The sequence below is a fragment of the Ursus arctos genome, unplaced genomic scaffold (genome assembly GCF_023065955.2).
Source record: "Ursus arctos isolate Adak ecotype North America unplaced genomic scaffold, UrsArc2.0 scaffold_1, whole genome shotgun sequence".
Taxonomy (NCBI): Eukaryota; Metazoa; Chordata; class Mammalia; order Carnivora; family Ursidae; genus Ursus; species Ursus arctos.
In genome coordinates, this window is record NW_026622763.1 from 108,873,237 (window position 1) to 108,896,688 (window position 23,452).

Consider the following 23,452-nt stretch of genomic DNA (forward strand, 5'->3'; position numbering starts at 1 on the left):
TTGGGGAGACGTCACAGTAAACACACACAGGAGAGCAGCACTGTGCTACCGCGTGACGTGCACGTGAGTACGCAGATCCACGGCCGTCCTCTGGCCGTGGGGACGCCCTTCCTCTGTGTGGACGTGCGGCCTGGGCCTCTGCTAGCTTCCAAAACAGGAGAGTAACTGCAGCCCTTTCTGTCCCACGTTTGCTGTCGGCTTATTACTGGCTCCTCCAGGAAGAGTTATTAAATATTTTAGGTCTCACCAAAACTGCCAACAGATAAAGAAAGGGAAAAAGAGTCACTCCTTAATTTTGGGGGGAAAAGACTGGAAAATGAGTCAAGTACTCACCAGCTGATGAAAGAAACGCACAATCTACACAAGTGATAATATTCAAAATTCTCAGTCATAAAAATAAAGGCCTTTTATTTGGTTTTTCTACACCGTTACAGAACCCGTGGCCACACTCTGGAACCCACGAGGCCTGCAGCCACACCCACACCTGCTGCGAGCGTCTACGGAGAAGCCGAAGGGTCACGACACACACTCGGGGTCACGGGGTCACCTTCTTGTAGGTGATGTGAAGATGCTGAGTCATGGGCTGGGTAGTGGTCGCCATGGAGACTGTCTGTTCAAGTTTGCCTTCAGAATTCAGCCTGAATTTTCGGGTGATCTGAGCAGAACAAATACAAATTCCTTAGTTTTACCTTCCAAAGGCGGCCCCGCCATGGGCCAAGTGTTTGGTTCACGCTCAACGTGCCGCCCCCGTTGTCAGAGGCCTGTGGGCCGTACAGTGTTCTCGCCAGTGGGTGACGGACGCTCGGCCCATAGCCGCCGCGGGTGTGCCAAGATCAAGGGGTCCCGACCCCTGGCCCCTTCCTCTGCCCCTCGGCTGTCCCCAGAAGACCAACAGGTACACGTGGGCCTTGGTCTCGTCTCAGCTCATTTAGAAGCCAGCTGCTTTTTCCTTTCAGACAAAAGCTGACCTTCCGATGCATTCCTGCTTAACCCCCCCTTCTGTTTCATGCTCACAACTTGAACTGACGTCACCTGTGTTTTCAGAAAACTCAGTGCGAGCACCTTTGGAACCACTAATTTATCACAAGAAAGTATGGCAGCCAATGAGAAAGTCCTATCGTCCTGGAACGTCTGCCAAGTAGAGTGTGGAGCAACCGCTGAGACAGAAGCCGACGGCCAACGTCTTCCCAGTGTTCTGGAACACGCTGGGGGCTCCGGAAACATGAAACAGGAGTTCTCCTTCAGGCCACAGCCAGCCTCTCTCTAACTGACCATCTGGCACAGAAAAACCAGAAAAGCTACACTTCAGAAAGCCATTTAAAGGCATAAGGGAACCAGCCCAGAAGGCAGGACGAAGGTCCCGGAGAGAAGACAGTGTAGACCGTTCACCTGAGGTATGTGCCTGCTGTGAGGGGACAGCGGCAGGGCCAAGAGGCTGGGGAGCCGGGACAGCGCTGATTCCTGGAACACTTTGGAATGTGTGCCCATTGAGAAGGAGAGGCCATGGAAACATCCCAGACTTTTGGCTGGGACCCCTGACAGGCTGCACTCTAGGAGTGAGAGTTAACCAGAAACGGACAGGGAAGGCTAGCTTCAGAACAGCTCAGCCTCCGACAGCCAGCAGCATGCGGACAGCTCCATGCTAGGAGACAGAATCGCACAGAGCCTCACGGCATCTGTGGCTTTCACACACAGTGCCTAGGATTCAAGACAAGAAAAAGACAAAGAAAACCAATTTATTAGCAAGCGAGGTAAGAGCAAGACAGCACAGATCTGGGAGCAGACGCCCCGGGGCGGGGGGGGGGGGGGCGACGCGCCAACACCAGAGTCATCAGGAAAGGACACGGAGCATTTCTGCAGAGGACTGGATCCACCAGAAAGAGTAAAATGGGAGTTCTGTAACTGCAAAATGGTATCAGCAGAACAGACACCGCTGGAGAGCAGTCCGTAGAAAAACTCAGGCTGGACCCAGGGGGAGGACGGATGGAAGCCACGACGGAAGCGAAGAAACACAATGGAGACCCGAAGTTCTGAGACGGGAAGGAGAACGGAACACGAGCCAAATCCGAAGGGATCACGGCCAGCTCTCTGGGGCTGACTGAACATACACCAAGCCACAGACGGAAATTATATCCCAGCAAGACGCGGGCTGCTCACCAAGGACCAGCCAGCCAGACACCCTGGGGGCACGGGGGAGGGCAGCGTGTCCAGGAGCCAACCAGCCACATGGGCTCTGGGCTTCCCCAGAGAAGGAAGGCAGCAGGGATGGCATCTCAAAGGCATTAACATAACCATCACCCAAAGCATTCTTGGTGCAGTGAAAATACTCTTCAAAAATGAAGGCAAAATCGGGACCCCTGGGCAGCTCAGTCAGTTAAGCGTCTCCCTTCGGCTCAGGTCACGATCCTGGGGTCCTGGGATCGAGCCCCGCATCGGGCTCCCTGCTCAGCACGGAGGCCGCTTCTCCCTCTGCTTTCTCCCTGCTGCTCTCTCTCTCTCAAATAAACAAAATCTTAAAAAAAAATGAAGGCAAAATAGAGACATTTCTAAACCAAAAGACTCCGCAGAGGATTTAGCAGCAGCGGGACTCGCCAGCCCCTGGAAGGAAATACCAGAGGAATGTCTTCACGTTTTCAGGGGAGAGGCCCCGCAGCAGCACGGAGACGCAGCGACAGATGACGCCCGGGGAGGAGGAGCACGGGTGCAACCCGCGCCACAGGCATCGGGAGCCCAAGGCGGCGGCGCGTGCGTGAAGGGGGCTGACCCGCGTCCAGCTCGTGGGGGGCACGAGAAACGCCCGAAATCTTTGCGATGTTTCTGAAAAGAGTCCCCCACACAAAGTCAAAATGCTGGTATAGCACCTACTTGGCACCGAGCGCGGAAATCGAAGTTTGCTCCTGGCTGGAGAGCACCACGGACTACAGGAGCCGGGCAAGTCCAGGTCTGACAAAGCTCCTGGGCTCTAGAAAGGGTGTTCACCCGTGTTTTCAAGTGTGAGAAAAGATTTCCAAGTGTCTCTGTGAGGAAGTCTCTGACTCATGCTAAAATGACCCGGAACATTCGTATTTACCCGTAAGAAGGAAAACGTTTCATTTTGTTGTCATTAAGAAAAACAGAGTACTGTAAGACAGAAAAAGCAAAATAAAAAAATAAAATTGATAAACACCATCCCACCCACACACCACAAAACCCCATGACCGCAAAAGCAGGGCGGGGGGAAGACACACGGACGGAGTCCTCATGACCGCGTCTCCGCGACTCAGTGTCCTGAGCGACGCCAGCAGCGGCAGCCACGGGGAGGTGCTGGACAGGCGGTCCCAGGCTCTGCCCCAGGCGCAGCGTGTGGAACCGACACCCCGGGCTGAAGAGTCCCGGGCGCCTGGCATGCCCGTCCCAAGGTCCCTGGGGTGGTCTGGAAGCAGTCGGGGCAGCAGCGTGTGTCAGACCCCCATGAACGCAGGCGGCATCTGTCCTCGGCGGGTATCCCTGAAGGACAGCACGAGGAGGTACGACAAACGAGCAGCAAGCGGGAAGACGGGAGGGCACAAGAGGGCAGGAAAGGGGAGAGCAGAGCGCCCAGAACAACACAGAGACACACACAGAAGGACACCTTCGTGCGCCAGGGAAGCATTCTCATGCTATTTTAGCATCTTTATTGTTTTTAAAGATTCTATTTATTTGAGAGAGAGAGAGAGAGAGAGAACAAGCAGGGGGAACGGCAGAGGGAGAGGGAGAAGCAGGCTCCCCGCTGAGCAGGGAGCCTGATGGGACTCGAGATCGTGACCTGAGCTGAAGACAGACGCTCTACTGACTGAGCCCCCCGGGCGCCCCTATATTAGTGTCTTTAATTCTACATTACTTTTCTGGAATTTCATTTACAAATAAACAAGGCTTTCAACTTTGACTCACTTTCCAGAGGAAAGAGGTGGTGTGGAGACACGCCCCACCTACGCCCACACGTGCTGCGTCTCCTGCAGGGCCGGGCTCACCGACCCTCACAGCTCGGGGGCTGCGGAGGGCTGTGCCCTCGCCTTGTCATGGAGCCACGGTGGTCTCACGGCTCCGTCGCCTGAGTGCCTACGACCGCACCGCGGACATGGAGCACAGGCGGGGCAAGGGGGACGCCGATGTTCGGGGGAGGGGGGGCGGGCCCCATGGGAGCCAAGGACAAAAGCAAGGCCACTTCTTGTTCACTTGGAGCCTGTGTGATCGGTGCTGAGGCTGACAGTCACCTCGTGAAAACATCCAACACCTGAGGGCAGCTGGCCTTTTCCAAACAGCTCTGTCTCTGCTGCAGGGGCTTCTGGCGACACCACATGGGCCCCCACATACCCCATTTCACTGCACAGTGGTCCAAGTGTGGGCCCCCCTCAGCCCTTCCCTGGCCATCTTGCTCAGAATAAGCAACGTGGCACCAAGCAGCAGACAGGAGACAGGCCTGGGAGTGCACACCATGACCTCCAGGTCCCAGGAAGGATGCTGGGAAGAGCAGGGCGAGGGGCCGCTCTGTGCCTGCGGCCCCAGAAGCGCACTTTCATGGGGCGCCATTTGGGCTGGGTACCTCCCACTCAGGGAGCATGGCCTCCAGGTACCGCCGCCCCCACCGCAGAGATGACAGTCCGCTGTCACAGCAGAGCACTCGGCGCCAAAACCAGCAAGAGCACTGCTGTGCGCAGGCCCCCGAAGAGCCGCCTGTCGGGCTCCTTTGGGTTTGCGGTCCCTCAAGGACGTTTCCTGCATCATCTTCCTCTTCCAGTGGAAGTCACTAGAAAGATTTAACGTTGGCGCACGCTGTGCACGGCCTTGCTCTGGTTCCCGTGGCCTCTGGCAACAGCTAGCAATTTGGTAAGTCCACTCGTAACAATTCTGTGGTCATCCCAAGTTGGCCACCACAGCTAAAGCATCATCAAAAGGAAGACCTATGTGGGCCACAGACGGACCCCTGTTTGGGGAAGGGGGTTGGAGGCAACGGTTAGCCTCTACAACTTCAAAGGGAGCTTGTTCAGGCTGCCAGGCGATCAGAGGCGGCGTGCTCACTCAGCCTGAGCCCAGCTCCTGCAGACAGAGCTGGGTCAAGAGATCCCGTGGCCTCGGAAGGTTCAGGAAGAGTCCATGTGAACAAACAGCCAAGTGTGCTGACTTTCCCTAGATGGCACCTACCCCACAGAAACAGAACTGTGGAGGGAAGTGTGATGTGAGAATTCCTCCGTGTTTTAATGCTTCCTCAAAAGCATTTATTTTTCTCATTTCCTTCAGTAGGGAAAAGGTGGAAAAGGCAATTCAGGAGGAAGATGGCTGTGACTGTGTTTTAGGCCCTAAAACAAAGATATGAGGAAGCCACCGTGGCCAGTGTGCCCCCCCACAGAGCGCACGTGGATGTGGAGGCAAGAAGGGCCCGGCTTGGTAAGCACGGGAACCCCAGCGTGCCGACAGCTTCCAGGCTGTCTTTACAGAAATGACGGCTTGCTGCCCGTCAGCACAACCGCGGACGTGTGGTGCCTGCCGCGAATACGGGTTCTTCCCCCACCCCCAGCTTTCCTGAGATGTGACTGGCACACGACGTGTGTGGGTGTAAAGCTACGATGCGATGCTGGACATGCGCGTGGATGGCGTCAGCTGACCCCCGTCACCTCGCAGCTACCTCTTGTGGGGGAGCGTGAGAGCTTGTACGATACAGTCTGAACTGCAGGCAGCGTGCTGTCCTTTACATCCCCACGACTCACTCCTCTTACAACCGGTCTGTGCCCTCTGACCTGCAACCACCCCGCTGCCCTCAGGCAACACCATTCTATTCTGTTTTTTAAAAATTCCACATATAAATGAAACCATGCAGTATTTCTCTTTCTCTATCTGACTTAGTTCACTTAGCATAATCCCCTCAGGGTTTATTCATGTTGCAAATGGCAGAATTAAACTTTTTTTAACGGCTGAACACTATTCCTTGCGGGCATGTATGTATATGTGTGTGTACACACGGCACGTGTTTCCATGTTCTTGAACAGGCGAACGAGCTCACCCACAGGGGTCCAGGGCCAGAGTTTTTACACAGCTGAGCCACGACTGCGACCAAACCCCCTTCCTGCTCCTCACAGGCGACAAGGAAAGGTTGCTGGTGTGGGAGGGGGGGAGGCAAGGGAGAGGACACAGGGAAGGAGGGTCATTTTAAGAAAAGGCACAAAGACAGAAAGATGAAAAATTAAATTAATAGCTTAACAGCAAACTGGAGACAGAAGAAAGACTCAGTGAATTTGAAAGCAGGTCAATAGAAATATCCAGGTGGGGGGTCCCTGGCTGGCTCAGTCAGTGGAGTGCGTGACTCTTGATCTCAGGGTTGTGAATTCAAGCCCCATGATGGGCTCAGAGATTAAAAATAAAATCTTTAAAATATCTAAACTGACTAATATAGAGAAAAAAGACTGAAAAGGAATGAACAGAGTCTCAGGGACACGTGGGACAGGATTAAATGGCTTAACATCTGTTTAGTAGCAGTTTTGATGGGACAAGTCAGAATGCAGCACAAAAATAGCTGGAGAAATAATGGCAGAAAATCCCCAAATAATGACAAAAAATACCATCCTACAGATCCAACAATTTCAGGAGACCCACACAGCATAAATACAAGGAAATCACACCCAGGAACACCAAAGCGAAAGGAAGATTAAAAAAAAAAAAATGTCAACAATGACTAGAGAAAGGGCTCCTGGGTGGCTCAGTCAGTGAAGTGTCTGTGTCCTGGGATTGAGTCCCGCGTCAGGCTCCCTGCTCAGTGGGGAGTCTGCTTCTCCCTTTTCCTCTGCCCTCCCCCCGCTCGTGCTCTGTCTCTCTCTCAAAGAGATAAATGAAATCTTTAAAAAAAAAAATGACTGCAGTAAAAAGACAAATTACTTGTAGGGCATGAATAATTATGGCTGACTTTTCAACAAACACAATTAAGGTCAGAAGACAATGGAACAAAATAATTACTTTAAAAAACTATGCCTGTTGACCCAGAATTTTATTTATGGTAAAAACATCCTTCAAAACTGGGAGTGAAAGAAGATTCAGTGAAGACGGCTGAGTAGGAAGTCCCTGAACTGGTCTCCCTACTCGACACTGGATGCAACTGCACTGGCCCATCCAGCAGCCAGGAGGCGGGCTGCTGTGCGGGTGTCTCTGGAGCAGCCTGTGGGGGCCAGGGTGGGCAGCAAGGACCCTGTCCTCCAAATACAGAGGACCTGTCATCTGCGGGCAGCAAGGGCCCCAGCCCCTCCAGCTCAAGGGGCTCATGGGAGATTTGAAGAGCTAGTACCCCCTCACCCCACTTCATTTTAACTTTTTCCCCTTTTGGGACCCAGACTTTAGAGCTGAGGACAAACAATGACATATATGGAGAAATTAGAAAGTGAGTGCACGTGCCCAGGGAAAGGTTCAGGAAAACTCGAAAAGACCTTCAATTTACATCTCAGGTGGCTCCTGGGCACAGAGACAGCCCACAACCAGCAAACAAACAAACAAAATAAACATAAATAAATGGAAACACATCCAGTGTTCATGGATTAGAAGACTTAACAGCAGTAAGATACCAATACTGCCCAAACATGTACAGGATTAACGAAATCCCTATGAAAATTCCAATGATATGTTTCGTAGAAACAGAAAAATCTATCCTAAGATTCACATGGAATCTCAAGGGACCCAGAATAGGAAACAAGAAAACAAACAGCCCTGAAGAAGCAGAACAAAGCTGAAGGACACAAACCTCTTGATCTCACACCTACGTGCACTGGCGAAATGACAGACGTAGACCGATGGACAGAACAGAGAACCCAGAAATAAACAAACTCTCACAAAGGTGGTCAAGTGATTTTCAACAAAGCTGTCAAGACCATTCAACGGGGAGAGGACAGACTCTGCAACAAACAGAGCTGGGAAAACTGGACATCCACGTGCAGAAGAGGAGTCGGATGCGTAACTATCACCACACACAAAAAACTACCTCAAACAAAGTGTAATTCATGAAAATTAAACACTTTCATACATCAAAAGACATTATAAGTAAAAAAGCAGCTCACAAAACAAGAGAAAATATTTGGGAATCATGTATCTGATGAGGGGTTCCGAGATAGCGGCGAACTCCGGCTGCTGTAACCCAAGCAGAAGACAGCTAGTGTTGGCGAGGGCGTGGGGAACCCGGAGCCCGGCGCTGCTGACGGGAACGCACGCTGGTGTGGTGCAGCCGCTGTGGGCAACGGTACGGCAGTGCCTCGAAACGTGAAAAACAGAGCTACCCTATGACCCAGCGAGTCCGTCTCTGGGCGCGCTCCACAGGACTGACAGCAGGTCTCGAAGAGGTATTTGCAGAGCCAAGTTAACGGCGGCATTACTCACAGTAGACGGAGCGTGGAGGCACCGCTGCTGTCCGTGGATGCGTGGCGGATGCGTGGATAAGCACAACGCTAACACACACACGGCAAACCACCACTCGGCCTTAAAGACAAGGGAAGCTCCACAACGTTCTACCACATGCTGAACCCTGAGGACGTTATGCCGAGTGAAAGAAGCCAGTCCCAGAAAGACCAGTGTGTGACTCCACATACACGAGGTCCCTAGAGTAGTCAGGCTCGTAGACACAGAAGCAGAATGGGCGCCTCCAGGGGCTGTGGGAGGAGAGTGTGGGGAGTTACTGGTTAATGGGCACGGGGGACTTCAGTTTTATAAGACACAAGTGTTGCGGCAACGGACGCTGATGGCCGCACACCACTGAAGTGTGGCCTTAAGAACGGTTAAGATGTTAAAGTCTGTTATACGTATTTTACTCCACAGTTAAAAAGAAAAAAAAAAACTTAGGGAGTGAAATAACCCCAAGAGAATTGCTGACAGCAGACCTATACTGCAAAGAAGGCGTGAACACAGGGCTTCAGGATGAAGGGAAACTATGCCCCTGGAGACGTGGGTCTACAGGAAGGTGAAAAGAATAACACAAAAGAGAAAATAAGTGGTTAAGTAGAAGACATTACTTTAACCCCCTCACTGTCATGTCTCGGAAAGCTCATTATTTAAAGCAAAAGTAATGGGACACCTGGGAAGCTCAGTCAGTTAAGCGTCTGACTCTTGGTTTCGGCTCAGGTTGTGATCTCCCGATTGTGGGACTGGGCGCCATGTCCTTGGGCTCCGTGCTCAGTGGGGAGTCTGCTTGAGATTCTTTCTCGTCCTCCCCCTCTGCCCCCTAACTCATGCTTTCTCTCTCTCTCTCAAATAAATAACATGTTTAAAGAAACAAAGCACAAGTAACAACACAGTGAGGGTTTGTGGTACGTACGTGCACACTTTCACACGGATATTCACATATCTGTGTTACAGGTGTGACGACATGTGTAAGTGTAACAGAAACGGTCAGCTGAGTTACAGAGAAGGACCAGGAAGGTGTCAGCTGCAAAGTAAGGGGGGTTATCTAAGATCAGTGTGAAGCAGGAGATGTAATGGTTCCATACTGGTTATAAGCAGACTTGGGTAAGTTTAGGATTGACACTGTTAGCCTCAAAACAACCATTAAAAAAATGATAAAAGACACAGTTAAGAAGCTAACAGAAGAAATATCACTCGGCCATACAGAAGGATGAGCTCTGGCCGTCGGCAACATCACGGGTGGCCCGAGAGTGCGTCCCGCTCCGTGAATACGTCACACAGAGAAGGACGAACACCGTCGCATCTCACTTGTCTGTGGGATCTAACACACAAAGCAAACGGATAATCGCACAAAGAGCAGAATCAGAGCCATAAAGGCAGAGGACACGCTGGTGCCCCGCAGGGGAGGGGTGGGGGGTGGACGGAAGGGGTGAAGGGCAGCGGGAGGTGCCGCTTCCAGTTACAGGGAGAGTACGTCCCGGGGACGAAAGGCGCAGCACGGGGGCTGCGGTCAGTGATCCCGTGATGGCGTCGTGTGGGGACAGGTGGTGAGCACAGCGTAATAGTTTACGGAGTTGTCCAATCACTATGTTGTACACCTGAGACCAATGTAACATTGTGTGTCAACTACACTTCAGTTGAAAAAAAAAAGCGAACAGAAGAAAGAAAACAATGCTAAAATTACTTAATTAACCCAAGAGAACACAGTAAAGGAAAAAAACGAGAATGAACAAAAGACAAATCAAGATGGTGGTCTTACAACCATCCATACCAGTAATATTTTTATTAAATGTAAATGGACTAAACATTCCAATTAAAATATGGAGCTTTCTGACTAGACGAAACAAAGCAAGACTCCAGGGGATAGAGTCTGAGTACAGAGAGATAAAGAGATGGAAGGTAAAAAGGTAGGAAAACAGATGTGCCACATAGATAAGCCCTGGACAGCAGCTGCGGGTTTGCTGTCATCAGACTCCAAGGTACACGCTGCAAGCCCCCAAGGGGAGCCCGCGTCAGTGTAACACACACCATCATACGTGTGCATCCAGGACAGAGCTGCAAGGTCATGAAGCAAAAACAGACCCAGAGAAAGGAACAGAAACAGCCTCGATCACCGTTGGAGATTTCATTCCAGCACCTCTCAGGAATCAGATAGAACCGGAGCCCCCACCAGAAAAATCAGCAGTATGAAGGGAATCTGAACGACATTATCCATGGACTTGACCTAAGTCCACGACGCCTGACAGCTGTCAAGGGCTTACTTATCTGGAGTGAGCATGAAGCACTCACCAAGTTCACCACACGTTGTGGGACAAAGTAACCCTGAGAGCACGTTCTCCGGGCTCCACAGACTGGAATCAGAAATCAGCAGCAACAGCACACGTAGAAAATCCTCTAATACTTGGAAAGTAAGTAACCACTTCTAAATGACCCAGTTCAAAGAAGAAAGTCACCAGGGAAAGTATTTTGAGCTAGGAGGTGACAAGAGCACACTGTTCACACCTGCGGGACACAGCTGGAGCCGGGCTTGGGGGAAAGTCATAGTTTCAAGTGATGTATCACAGGTAAAAATGGGCTGCATATTAGTGACCTGTTTCCCACTTAAGGAACCAAAAAAGAGGAAATTAAACTCAGGATAATTAGAATAAAAGAAATAATATGATGCAAAAATCCTTCAACGTATGTAGTTTAGGAATACACAAATCCAGCAATAACTAAAAATAACAAATTGTTTATCTGTCATTGGGGTTTATCTGAAGAATGCAGGGTTGGGTCAACATCTGAAACCTTGTTCCTGTAATTCACCAGATTAAGAGAATAAAGGAGAAAAAATCACACACATATCTCAATAGTTAGAGCAGAAGCTCCTGTCAGAATTCAACACCCATTTACAATTTTTAGTAATAGACAAACCAAAAATTTAAGAAAACAGAATGTGGTAAAGGGCATCAGTAAAAACCCAACAGCGACCATTGCACCCAATGGTGAGAGATGCAATGCTTCCTGTGAACAGAGAGCAGGGCCTGGTGTCTACTCCCACCACCTGTACAGAACGTTCCAGAAATCTGCCCTTGCCGATGTCCTAGCCCAGAAGAAAGCAACGGCATCGAGACTGGAAAGTAAGAAGTAACCCTGTCCGTAAGAGCAGAAGACATGACTGTGTACAAAACCCCACAGAATCTACTAAAAAATCGAGTAAAATAAACAAGTGAATTTAAGAAGGTTACACGGTATAAAATCAATATGTAACAGTCAAATGTATTTCTATTTCCTAGCAATAAATAATTGGGAAAATTAAGAAGTCATTGGTAACAGCACCCAAAAACCACAAAATACCCAGGCATTAATTTTACACAATACACGCACGATTGTACACTGAAAACTAGAGAACAATGTGGGGTGAGGGAAGCCCACATAACAGACAGATTTACCTGGTACTGCATCAGGAGGGTCAGTCTGCTGAAGACGGCACTTCCCAAATTAGTCTTGAAGTTCAAGGAATCCTAAATTGTTTTAGAAGTCGACAAGCAGATTCTAAACTTCATACGAAAATGCAAAGGGTCCTTGGGTAGCCAAAACAATTTTGTAAAAAAGAAAAAAAGTTGGACAACCGATATAAACTGACTTCAAACATTATTATAAAGCTACGGTAATCCAGATCGCTTGGCCTCAGTATACACAGAAACTCAGAGATCACTTGGGTGTAAGAGAGTCCAAACTGGACCCATGTAAGTGCATGTCACTGTGGGGCAAGGGAAGAAGGGCAGTCTTTTCAACAAGGGGTGTTGGAACAATGGGATATCTACCGGGGGTGGGGGTGTAAAAGAATCTTGACCCCTACCTCATACCATACAAAAACACAAATTCCAAAATTATAGACCTTAAAGTAAAAGAGAAAACCATAAAAATTCTTGGAGACAATGCAGGTTAAAAATCTCTGCAGCCTGGGTTGGGCAAAAGAATTTAAGACGGGGCACAAAAAGCACAGAGTATAAAGGAAAACACTGGTAACGGAACATGAGAAGTCAAACATTCTGTAAACCTAAGCTGGGAGCACATGTTCTTGACGAAGGACTTGTTCTCAGAACACGGAACTCTCAGAACTCGGTGGCAAGATCAACACCCCGCTGGAGAGAGGGCCCAGGATCTGAATGCTTGCTTCACAAAACAAGACCTAGGTGGCACATAAGCACCACGGAGGGAGGACCAACATCGCCAGGCACCTGGGAAACGTACTTAACTGCATGAAACGCCCTGTGCAGCCCCCAGGACGGCGGGCACTCAAGGACCAACGTGGCAGGGGGTGGGGCAGCGGGGGCAGCAGGCAGTGGCACCAGACCCAGCCTGGCGGCTCCAGCTCGCAGCCTGGCGCTCCCCATGGGACTCAGCAGTCCCAGTCCTAGGTCCTCACACGAGAGACGTGAAAATACACATCCACACCAAGACGTCCACACACACGCTCACAGCAGCCTTATTCCCAACAGCCCAGAACTGGAAACAAGCCGATCGCTGTCCATCAACACAGGGGAGAAGACGAAGCTGGGACATATACTGGAACATATACTCAGCAACCCAAACCACCCAAACTAGTGCTAAAAGCAATAGCATGAATGAGTCTCACAAATGTTGCCTTGAATGAAGGAGTAAATACTGTATGGTACCACTTACAATGAGTCCTACAAGACACAAGTCTAGTCTGTAGTGACAGAGATCTGGCCCTGGTCCTGGCAGGGGCTGGGGGCTGGCGAGGTGCAGCACAGGGTTCTTCCTGGGGTGATGGGCTGTTCTCGTCTTGACTGGGGCATGTTCCAAGGGGGCCCATCTGAAGTGTGTGCATCAACTGTATGTAAATTATACCTCCAGAGAGTTGATTTTTTATTTAAGCAAAAAAAAAAAAAAAAAAAATTCTAGTAATCCATGGTAATTAGGGGGAACTGGCACGGGTGAGGGGAGACAAGCAGGGGCATGTAGGACGGGGTGGGGGAAGGACAGGGTCTGCCAGCAGGGGCTGGGTCAGCTGGCCGTTCTACTGCACAAAACTCAATTCTAGGTGAATTAATGACCAGAAGGGGAGATTTTAAGTCAAGCTGTAATGCTTCCAGGAAAAAAAAAAAAAGAATATATATTTTTTGACCTGTTTTCAGGGAGGCCTGCTTAAATAAGAAACACTAAAACCAATCTAGAAAGGAGAGCCTGGGAAACTGAACCACATAAAATTAAGAACTTCTGTTTCTCAGAAACAGAAAAGGAGTGAAAAGATATAGACTGGAAGGGATATTGGCCACACAAGTAAATGGGAAGGGGCTTACATCCAACTTACAGAACAAGTGTGAGGAAGGACAGAGACAGCGGAAGCCGGCCAGAGGACCCGGACAGGACTTCACTAGAGGAGGCGCCAAGCAGGAGAGGACGGGACGCCGGCCGTCAGAGCAGCTCTGGCTGCAGGAGTCAGCCCCTCAGGATGTGGCGAGCATTAATGGGGAGAGTTTCTGGAAGGCAGGGGCCTCTCTGATCCTCAGTATCAAACGGGGACACGGGTCTGGACCTGCTGTGTCTCAGGGCTGCTGTAGGGCACCCTGCTGTGGGCTGTGTGGGGTCTCAAGTGACCAAGCACTGAGAAGCAGGGTAACAGAGAAGGGGTGAGCTCAGGCTTCAACAAGATAGCCAAGGACCCCTCCCAACACCTGCCGCTCCCCGGGGTATGCAGAAGCCAGGCATTCTGCCCACCAGCTGCTGGGAGGACAGACAGATGCTTCCAGCCCCTGCCTCCCTCCCTTCCAGGTTCTGTCCATGTTGACCCAGCAGGAAGGCCAACCTGGTGCATCCAGCCAACACTGGTCAGCTAGGTCACTCTGCAGAGCTGAGCCCTTCTCTGGCCCCACTCTATGGGGGTTCCTCCCCTCGCTGTGCCCCCATAGGCTTCAACTCACCTCCTCCCTCCTTTTACGGAGAAGGACTCTCGGGTTTAAGTAATAAAACCCAAAGTTAATTCTTTAGCAAAAATAAACAAACAACCCCCCCCCTCAAATCCCCGATTAAGTAAGTAACCGTTGGCAAATATGAGCAAGAAAAAGAGAAAACAGACATATGCAAAAGATCAGAAATATAGAGGGGACACAGAATGCAGATACAGAGAAATCAGTAAGTGTTACTTCTTCCTCAAACTCTGAAAATCTAGATGAAAGAGCAGTGATCCTGGGAACCTTGACCTTGCAAAGGCAGGGAGATCAGGGAGGTTGGAGGGCGGGGTAAGCAGGGAGGAGAGCAAGGGCACTCGCCACACTGGGCCCTGATGCTTTTGAGGACGTCTAGGAGGACCAGGCAATGTTGATGGGGCTCCCTCCATGTCAGGGAACAGAAACAGCTAAAAAAGCTCCCAGCTCACTCTATGAATAAGTCTGATACCAAAATCAGGACAAGTAGGAGTTATCTTCAAAAAGCAAACATGCTTCAACACTTAGAAGTTATTAATACAATTCACTGCATCAACAGCTTCAAGCAGAAAAAAAACACAGAATCCTCCCAAAAAAGGCTCCAAAAGTATTTGATGAAACTCAAAACCCATTCTTGAATGTAATTCTTACCCTAGTAGAAACAGGACATCCTTACCCGACCAGGTAGCCTTGGGCAAGCACCTTACGGGGTGAGCGCTCTGTGCCCGACAGCTAGCTGTCAGACGTGATGTCCCGGTCAGCAGAGGCCCACGGCAGCCAGAGCCCTCCCCACCATTAACAGTCAGAAGACGGAGTGGAAGCCATGTGCCATTGACGCTGCCACGAAAACTAGAAAGCGCTAGGACGGTACCCTGCCACGAGGTGTCCAAGACCTGCATAATTAAAATTATAAAGAAATAAACCTGGTACCCACTGAAATACCCCAAACTAGGCCACCACACTGCTGTCCACTGCTACCGACCAGGCCTCCCCTTGTCCTCAAACTAATTCATGTGTTTACGTGATCCTGGTGTAAATGGTGTGGACCTGGACGAACTCGCAGGACGGTCCACCCAGAAGAGGGAACATGGAAGAATTCATCAAGAAAATGTAAAGAACATCGGGAACTTTCCCCACATATTAAGACAAGACAAAGAGGTACGGTGACCTAAGTCATTACATGACTTTAAATAACTGTCCGTGAAGAAGTAGACAGAAAGAACAGACCCTCCTCCCCTACTTATGGGGATGGGCTTAAGACACGCACGACATTTCAAACCTGGGGAGCTGCTGGTCATCCGTCTGCACATGGATCATGTGAAAACTACTCTGGGAGGGACTAAGGTCCAAGAGTAAAAGGGAAAGCTCTGAGAGTGCAGGAAAACAGAAGACTAATTTTATCATGTGAGTAGAAACGCTTTCCAGACCCAGAACCCAAATCCAGACCCCATAAAGGAAAAGACCCCCAGGAGAACGACAGAAAAGCTCACAATCTGAGAGTAGAACACATCATAAACCATATTCACAGAAGCCACCAAATGGGGAAACATTTGCCGCATAAACAGCCATGGTCCTAGAAAGTTCCTGTAAACCAGTAAGATGATGACAGCCCACAGAAACACAGGCAACGACTTCGAACATCAACCCTACGGAGAAAGAAACACAAATGGCCCACACGCATGGGAAGTGCTCCCTTGCACCCGTGAGTTCCATTTCAAACACAAACGCCCTACCATCTTTTATGGATCAGATTCAAAACATCAGCAAGTCTGGAAACGCGTCGTGCCGATGACGGCGCAGGGCAGCACACACGCTCCTGCAGTGCTGGTGGGGGATACAGCCGTCAAGAAAAGCAGTTCAAAATCCTCTGATCCAGCACTTCAACTGGGAGAAATCTCCCCAACAGGTATGGACTCATTTGCCAAAGTGGACAGCCCAGACGTGAAACGATGTTTGTGACAGAAAAACCACAGCCGACCTGAGAACCCTTAAGTGCCCTCCTGCCAGGGACCAGAGGATTCGGCCACGGCACACCCCCACCTCGGCATGCGTGGGGAGCGACCACATGACGGTGCAGACAGGCCCGAGATCAAGTGGAAAGGCAGACTCCAGACCAAGGGATGATCTGACCTCACTGAGGACTGAAAGTGCAAGGTGGAAGGAGGGAAGGCTGCAGGGGCAGACTCACCTGCTCCACGTGGGGCTCCTTGGCGAAGGACATCCTGGCGATGGAGTGGGACGTGATGCACAGCTCCTGTCCATTCACCTCGCCCTCTTCCACCTCCACGATGCCTGCAGGGGCCGTCAGTCCTCAGCAACCTGTCTACGGCCTGCCGGTGCCACCGCTCCCACCACCACCTTCTGCACCAGGGCTTCGACACGTCTGAACTTGGAAGCCAGAGCCTCCCAGGTGTCGAGGGGGAAAGACTCGCAAGTCCTCTGATAGCCAGGGCAGGGGATCTATGGAGGGTCACCTGGGGGGGGGGGGGGCGGTGCCCTGACCCTAGCCCTGCCCCATCAAACAGGCCAGGAGCCTCCCTCCGTTCCCAGCTGCTGGCTGCCCCCCGACTTCTAGCTGACCAATGCCTTGGGCAGGCCCACTCTAGGACGGGCTAGTTTTAACCGTCTGCCAGCTTCTGGGAAGTGAAACTCACTCAAGCCAGGGAGCAAGGTAAAGGTCAAGCAGGTGTGTTTTTGAGTAATTTCTAATTAATGAACCTGGTTAACTATCTTAGGGTGACCTCCCACTGGGGACAGAGTGGATTTCCAGACAGAGAACTTCTGGCTGCACAGTGAGCCTCTGGGTTCTCGTTCACACAGGAGGCACCTGTGTGCAGCAGACAGAGGCTCTGTCGTGAGCTGTTGCTGGAAGAACTCAGGAGAAAAGGGAATCAGCCCCCTCTCACCAGCTCCCTCCTGCCAGCCCTGCTGAGCTTGTCCAAAGGCCTGACGCTTTCCACCCTGACAAGCACTCAGTCGTCCCCCACAAACGTGTCCGCGAGTACAGACACCCCAAAAGGTTGCTCTGAGAGCAGGAGGGAGATGCGACCTCCCCTGCTGGCCAGCCCTCTGCTGGCATGCACGGCGCGTGGGCAGGGGCAGGCCAGGGACGGCCGCCAAGGGAGGGGTACCTGTGTTCTGGGCGCTGACAAAGGCCACCTTGTTGGTATCGGGCTTGAGGCGGATGAAGCCACACTCCCTGTGCATGGGTCTGCGTGTGTCCGGGTGGAAGGCGTTGAACCTAGGGGGCAGCAGGAGAGGTGAAGCCCCAGGTATCCGGTGCCCCCCAGAGAGGGTGCCAGACTGTGTGGACACACTTTTCTCACGTTATAAAGCACCCCCACCCACCAATTATAAAATAAGGCAGTTTGTTGGGGTGCTGGGCGGCTCAGTTGGCTAAGGGTCCGACTCTTGATCTCAGCTCAGGTCTTGATCTCAGGGTTGTGAGTTCAAGTACCATGTTGGGCGGAGAGATGACTTAAGTAAATAAAACTTAAAAAAAAAAACAGATGCAGTTTCTTATTCACATGGAAAACAGAGAGATGCGTAAAAGACACAGCACAAAAGACATGAGAGACCACGTGTGTGGGCCCTGGCCTCCAGGCACACCAGGACCTTCCACCTCTGACCCGGAAGCAGCTCCCACGTGCGCCTCCCTCCCTCATTCCTGTCTGCTGTCCCCATCTTCCCAGCCACCATGACTGACCCTGACCCTGAAGATAGGACCTCAGAATCTGTAAGTCAGGCACCCCCTTCCCCCAGGGCCCCAACGTGCTTCTCAGCCCCAAGCACCCCAAGTGCACAGTCAAATCCCACCCTTACACCAGGCTTTGCCTGTTGTGAGCAACTCACAGGTAAGAAAGAGAACGGGCGCTGGGTCAGGGTGCAGCTGGAGGGCCTTCAGGGCTTTCCCTTTGCTGTATCGTAAGACTCTGAGAACCACACACTAACTGCCTTTCTGGGACCTCAAAGAGCTCGGTGGGGGGGGTTATTCTAAAAGAAAGCCACGCCACTGTATTTTCATAATACGGGGTGACTGGTTTCCATAGAGAAGAACAGCACAGAATGAGGGGTTTAACTGAGCATAGGCACTTACGCTCGTGTTCGCATTAAGAAGCCTCAGATTTCGTGGTCATCTTCAAACACACGAGAGACCCAGAAAGTACCATTTTTACCCACCGTGTGAGCAGATTCAGGGCAGGAAGAGGCTGCCTGTCTGACACACAACCACGGCCCTCCTGCATCCTCCCGTCTGGCACCTGTCTGTCCCGTATCAGCCTGGAACTGCCCCCGCAGGCAGTCAGGTGGGTGCACTTACGAGAAGTTCAGCACAGGCTGGCCCACGTGGGAGATGTATGCCTCCTCCAGGTACTGGAAGGGCTGCAGCGTCGGGAAGGTCCCGGCTCCCGGTGGGTCTGACAGCCAGGTCCCCAGCATCCAGGACAGCGGCTCCACCACTGGGTTCATCGTGGGGGGCTCTGAGGACAGAAGAAGAGGCGGTCAGTGGGCTGTGTCCACTGGACTCCTTCTCAGTGTGCCGTGCTGAGCCTTGTGTGGACACGGACACGGACACGGTGTGGAGGCACGCCCTCGTATTACAGCAAATCCGACGTGACCATGAGTATGTCACCAGCCACCTGTCAAGAGGGGGAGAAAAAGGGGCAAACAATTAGCAAAGGTCATCTTGCCACCTCCTACTTTCTGCAGCTCCCACGCAGGAGAGACAAGAGGGTCTGGAGGCGGCAGCCCAAGCCCAGCCAGCACCTCCAGTCCTGCCTCTTCTGACGCCTGTGGACACCCAGGCAGGGATCGTGGCGGCAGCTGGGATTTGTGCGATCAGACTAGTAACTGGACAAGAGAAGAAAGCCAAGCTGGGACGCTAGTTACAATCTATGATGGAGACAAGGAATGAAAGCTTCAGATTTAAAGGTCTGGACTGTGGGGCTCTCCTGCTGCCAGGTGAATGGGACAGAGGCGCTGACCCCTGCGTCCAATGAGGGAAGACAGCAGTGCACCAAGAAATAAGGAAAGGATGCTGACTGTCACGTGCCTTAGGTGACAAGGGGCTGTTGGGCATTCTGAGTTCTAAAGGGTGAGGGCTGAGGACGGCTCCCTGAGACGCGTGCAGAGGTCGCAGCAGGAGGGGGCAGCAGCTGCTCCGCAGACACGCCGCAGACTTGGGGGTCCTGGGCGGGGCAGGCTGGCTTTGCCGGGGAGGCCCCCAGAAGGGCCCTGGCAAGGTCTGAGCAGGAGGCGCAGGGAGCGGGAGGAGGGCGGCCCGGGCTCGATGTCACGGGGGGAAGTGGTGGAAAGGGCCAGATTCGGGGTCTGGTCTGAAGGCAGAGTGTGGGCTGATGGTTGGGACGTGGGGCAGGAGAGCAAGCAGCACCCCCAAGGCTCACGGCCTCGACAGCACAGAAGGCGAGAGGAAGAGCACCGGTGGTCTGGGCTGGAGGTTCAAACGGCCACTCTGACAGCCCACCTTCCGCGGTTTGCTGAATAAATAGAAATTGTTGTTTTTCAGCCAGCTGTGGCCTCTGAGACGCTCTCGGTCTGGTGCACTTGTCGCGCTTGGGGCGGCGTGCAGGAAAGCCCGTCCGTGTGCTGTGGAGCGGCCGCGGCCGCCTGGCCCTCTCCTTGTCTCCCCACGCGGCGGGCGGAGCAGCGCACTTCCCTTCTGTGGTTTCCCTCCCAGGCAGGGCTGCAGCACGGCGCCCTTCCCCGGGCCCAGCCCGCCGCCTAGGGAGCCAGTGACGCAACTGCAGCCACCAGAGGGCTCAAGGCAAAAAAGAGGACTTCAAACATCTTATTAACTTTCAGGTATCGATGGTTACGTGTTGAAATGACAATACAGGATTAAATGAAATACATTATTATTATTATTATTATTTTTATTTACTTTTTAGTAAGCCCTACACCCAACCATGGGGCTTGAACTCTCGACCCCCAGGATCAAGAGTCAGACGCTCCTCCGACTGAGCCAGCCAGCCAGGCACCCCGAGGTAAACAGAGTATATTACTGAAGTTAATTTCACCTGTTTCTCTTTAACTTTTAATTTTATTTCTTAAAGTAAGCCCTAGGACCAACAGGAGGCTCAAACTCACGACCCTGAAATCAAGAGCTGTACACTCCACCAACTGAGCCAGCCAGGCACACCTCTCTCTACCCTTTTAGTGCTGCTATTGGACCACCTTAAACAGCCTAGGAGCTGGATGGCGCCACAATTGACAGTCTCAACACCAACACTCAGGGAACTCTGCTCCTGTGAATTCTGAGGACACCGCCACAGGAGAGAATTCACCAGGAGACCACGGGGAAGTGTCGGCAAAGGGTTCCCAGCCAGTCCTGAATGTGCTCCACGGGACAGCAAGTACTGGTCACAGGTGGTGGATGGCCTGACTGTGCAGGCACAGAAGCTGCTGGAGAGTGGGAGCCGGGGAGGGGCCGCAGAGCAGGCCCACGGTCTGCCACTGAGCAGCCACGTCACCGAGGCGGGCAGACCAAGGCATAGGTCAAGTGGGCAAAGTTTTTACTCTAAAAGCAAAACACCACAGGCGCAATATAAAAAATAAGGCAAAACGAAGGCCAAACACACCTGAACTCATACATAGAAAGAAAAAGCTTTTCAGACTGGATCGTAAAGCAAGACCCTCAATCCTGCTGTGAGATGCACGCAGGAAGGGTGATTCAGAAAGGCGTCTCAGAGCCGGGCAAAGGCAGGCGGCAGGAGAGCAAGCGTCATGATCTCACTACAAGGGGCAATGAACTTCAAGCCAAAAGGCATCAAACCAAAGAATGACCACGTCACGATGAAGACCCCGCAGTCAGAGAGACTGACGCACCAAATGTGGCAGCAGCACTCGCAGCGCAGGGCCTGCGGGCGGGAGACACATGGAAACCAACGGAAGAGTCCCGGCCTCTGGCCTGTGTCCAAGTGACCTCCACACCTCCTACAACGAGAAAGCTAGTTCTGGTCGGGGGACGCTGCACCCTGCACCTGAAAACTAGAGAATGCTCCTTCTTTTCAAGCTCCTCTGGAATATTCACGAAAACGGACCCTACAAATGGTCAGAGAAAACCCTAGGTTTCAAAAAGGAGAAAGCGTTCCCACCACATCGTCTGATCACAATGCAGCAAGGCTAGAAATTAAAACACTATCAGATTTCCCTCAAGAATGTTATGCCACAAAAGAGAAGCGAGACACAAACGTGTGCGTACTCTGTGACTCCACCTGCGTGAAATCCTACAGGAGGATGGGGAGCGCCAGCGGCGGTGGGGTGGGGGCTGGGGCGGGAGGGCACAAGAGAACCTGGGGATTCTGGACGGGGGTGCGGTCACACAGGTGTCCGCACCCATCCAAGTCACAGGGGGAGCACCTAAGGGCTGTTTCACTTAAATCGTACCGAAATGAAAACATACAAAGGCAAAACAAACAAACATTAAAAAAAAAAAAAAAACAGAGCCCGAAATGCCTTCCCAGGACCTGTTCACGATGCTACTGCAGCACCAGGTCACGGGTGGTGAGGGGACACCAGCCCAGCCTTCCAGGGCCTCCGGTCCCTGCTAGCCAACTGCTGCCCACGGGGACAGGGCCTGCTGTTGCAGAGCTTCTGCTATTTTAAAAAAATCCAGAACTGTTGATTTGGGGGTTAAATATTCCAATTTCTAAAGATGTGTTCAAATTAAAGCAACAATAAGCTGCGGTGTGAGGTGTGGCTCAGTGGGTCAGTGGGGAGGGAGAGCACAGCAGTCCCAGGCCAGGGCTCGGACATGCGGACATCGTCCTGACACCCCTCCAGGGGCGCAGGCCCTGAAGATGATCCTTGGTGGACCCCAGGGCTTTCTGCCTCAAACCTTGTTTGCTAGTAGGCAAGAGAGATGTCTCTCAATTGAAAAGGACACCAGCGGAGAGAGAGAGAAGACAGGAAAAGGTGCTCCAGGGAGGGTCCAGTGAAGGGACAGGCAACGGGGCTGTGACCAACCACTGGGCTAACAAAGGCAGACAAACACAGAGCACGGCCTGCAGCCTCTATACGTCGGGGGCACTGATGCAGGGCCCTGGCACAAGACAGCTGCCCACAGTGGTCCGCTAGCGTGGGTCAGGCCTGTTTGCTCTTTCCTGGGTGACAACGTCCCCAGGCCAGGTCTGAGTGCAGGTGCTGTGTTGTGGGGGCTCAGGCAGGGGACAGGAGGACCGGAGGGGAGGAGCTGGTGTATGACTATAGCTGGATGAGGTGGAATAGGGGGACGGCCTGTCCGGGGTGAGGACGGAGGCTGGAAGCCCAGAGCACAGAGTGGCCAGAGCACAAGCAGCAGGCTTAAGAGGTGATGTGGGTGAGGACAGAAGTAGGAGGACAGGTGGGGGTGGGGGGGTGCAGTCCAGCAATGGCTGGTGTCCCAGGCTGGCAGCCTGGAGGGGGATGGGAGACAAGGGTAGAGACCCAGGATTGGTCAGAAACCTCAGGGGGGTGAGCTCGGCACAGTCATGGCACCTGAACACGGGGTGGGAAAGGTGGCCCAGGGCCTAACTCTGCCTCTAACCAGTTCTGTCTAAACCCCTTGCATCGCCTCTGCCAGGGCAGGAAGGTGCACACACGTCATGTGGAGCCTCCGTAAGTAAGGCCGGCCAAGCCCTGCGGGAACACGACTCATTCCCGAGGCCCGCGGGCTCCTGTGTGATAGGCTACAGACACTGCACAGCACCGCACGAAAGGGAAAGGGAAACCTGTCTACACAGCAGTGTACTGACAAAGTCTGCAACGACCCTCCACAGTCAGAAGACCATTCTGAGTAGACGAAGTGAGCACGTGCCGCTGAAGGCGCACGCTAAGTCAACGTCAGCAGACTCTCCCTACGACCCAGCTGTACGACCAGCACACAGACGCAACATCCAGAACCATGTCGCGGCATCTGGTTCTGCATCAGAGCTCCTAACCGCTCCAAGAAACACTTCAAAGTTAGCTCTCCTGGCTGGCTGTTATTGGCTCTTGACTGTAAAGAATTTTGCCTGGATAAGGGGCAGGCAGTAAACCACCAGGGGCGGGCAGGTGGATCCCATGCCTCCTTCCAGGTCTGCCGGCCCCGCTGCCCCACAGCGCCCCTGATGCTGGCCAGCACTGGGCTGAGCCAGGTT

The 23,452-nt window shown here is 52.2% G+C and overlaps 1 protein-coding gene across 4 annotated transcripts in view; it reads right to left on the minus strand.

Moving 5' to 3' along the window:
* Positions 1–369: 369 nt before the first annotated feature.
* Positions 370–23,452, minus strand: part of THAP4 (THAP domain containing 4) — a 40,075-nt gene continuing 16,992 nt past the window's right edge. For all 4 annotated transcript variants that reach the window (XM_048214173.2, XM_048214172.2, XM_048214174.2 and 1 more), the window contains 4 exons: positions 18,637–18,796; positions 17,450–17,559; positions 16,507–16,610; positions 370–655 (listed from right to left, as the gene is read on the minus strand). In XM_048214173.2, the coding sequence (XP_048070130.1) occupies positions 536–655; positions 16,507–16,610; positions 17,450–17,559; positions 18,637–18,796 (494 nt within the window). In that variant the 3' untranslated portion in view covers positions 370–535. The remainder of the gene's footprint in view (positions 656–16,506; positions 16,611–17,449; positions 17,560–18,636; positions 18,797–23,452) is intronic.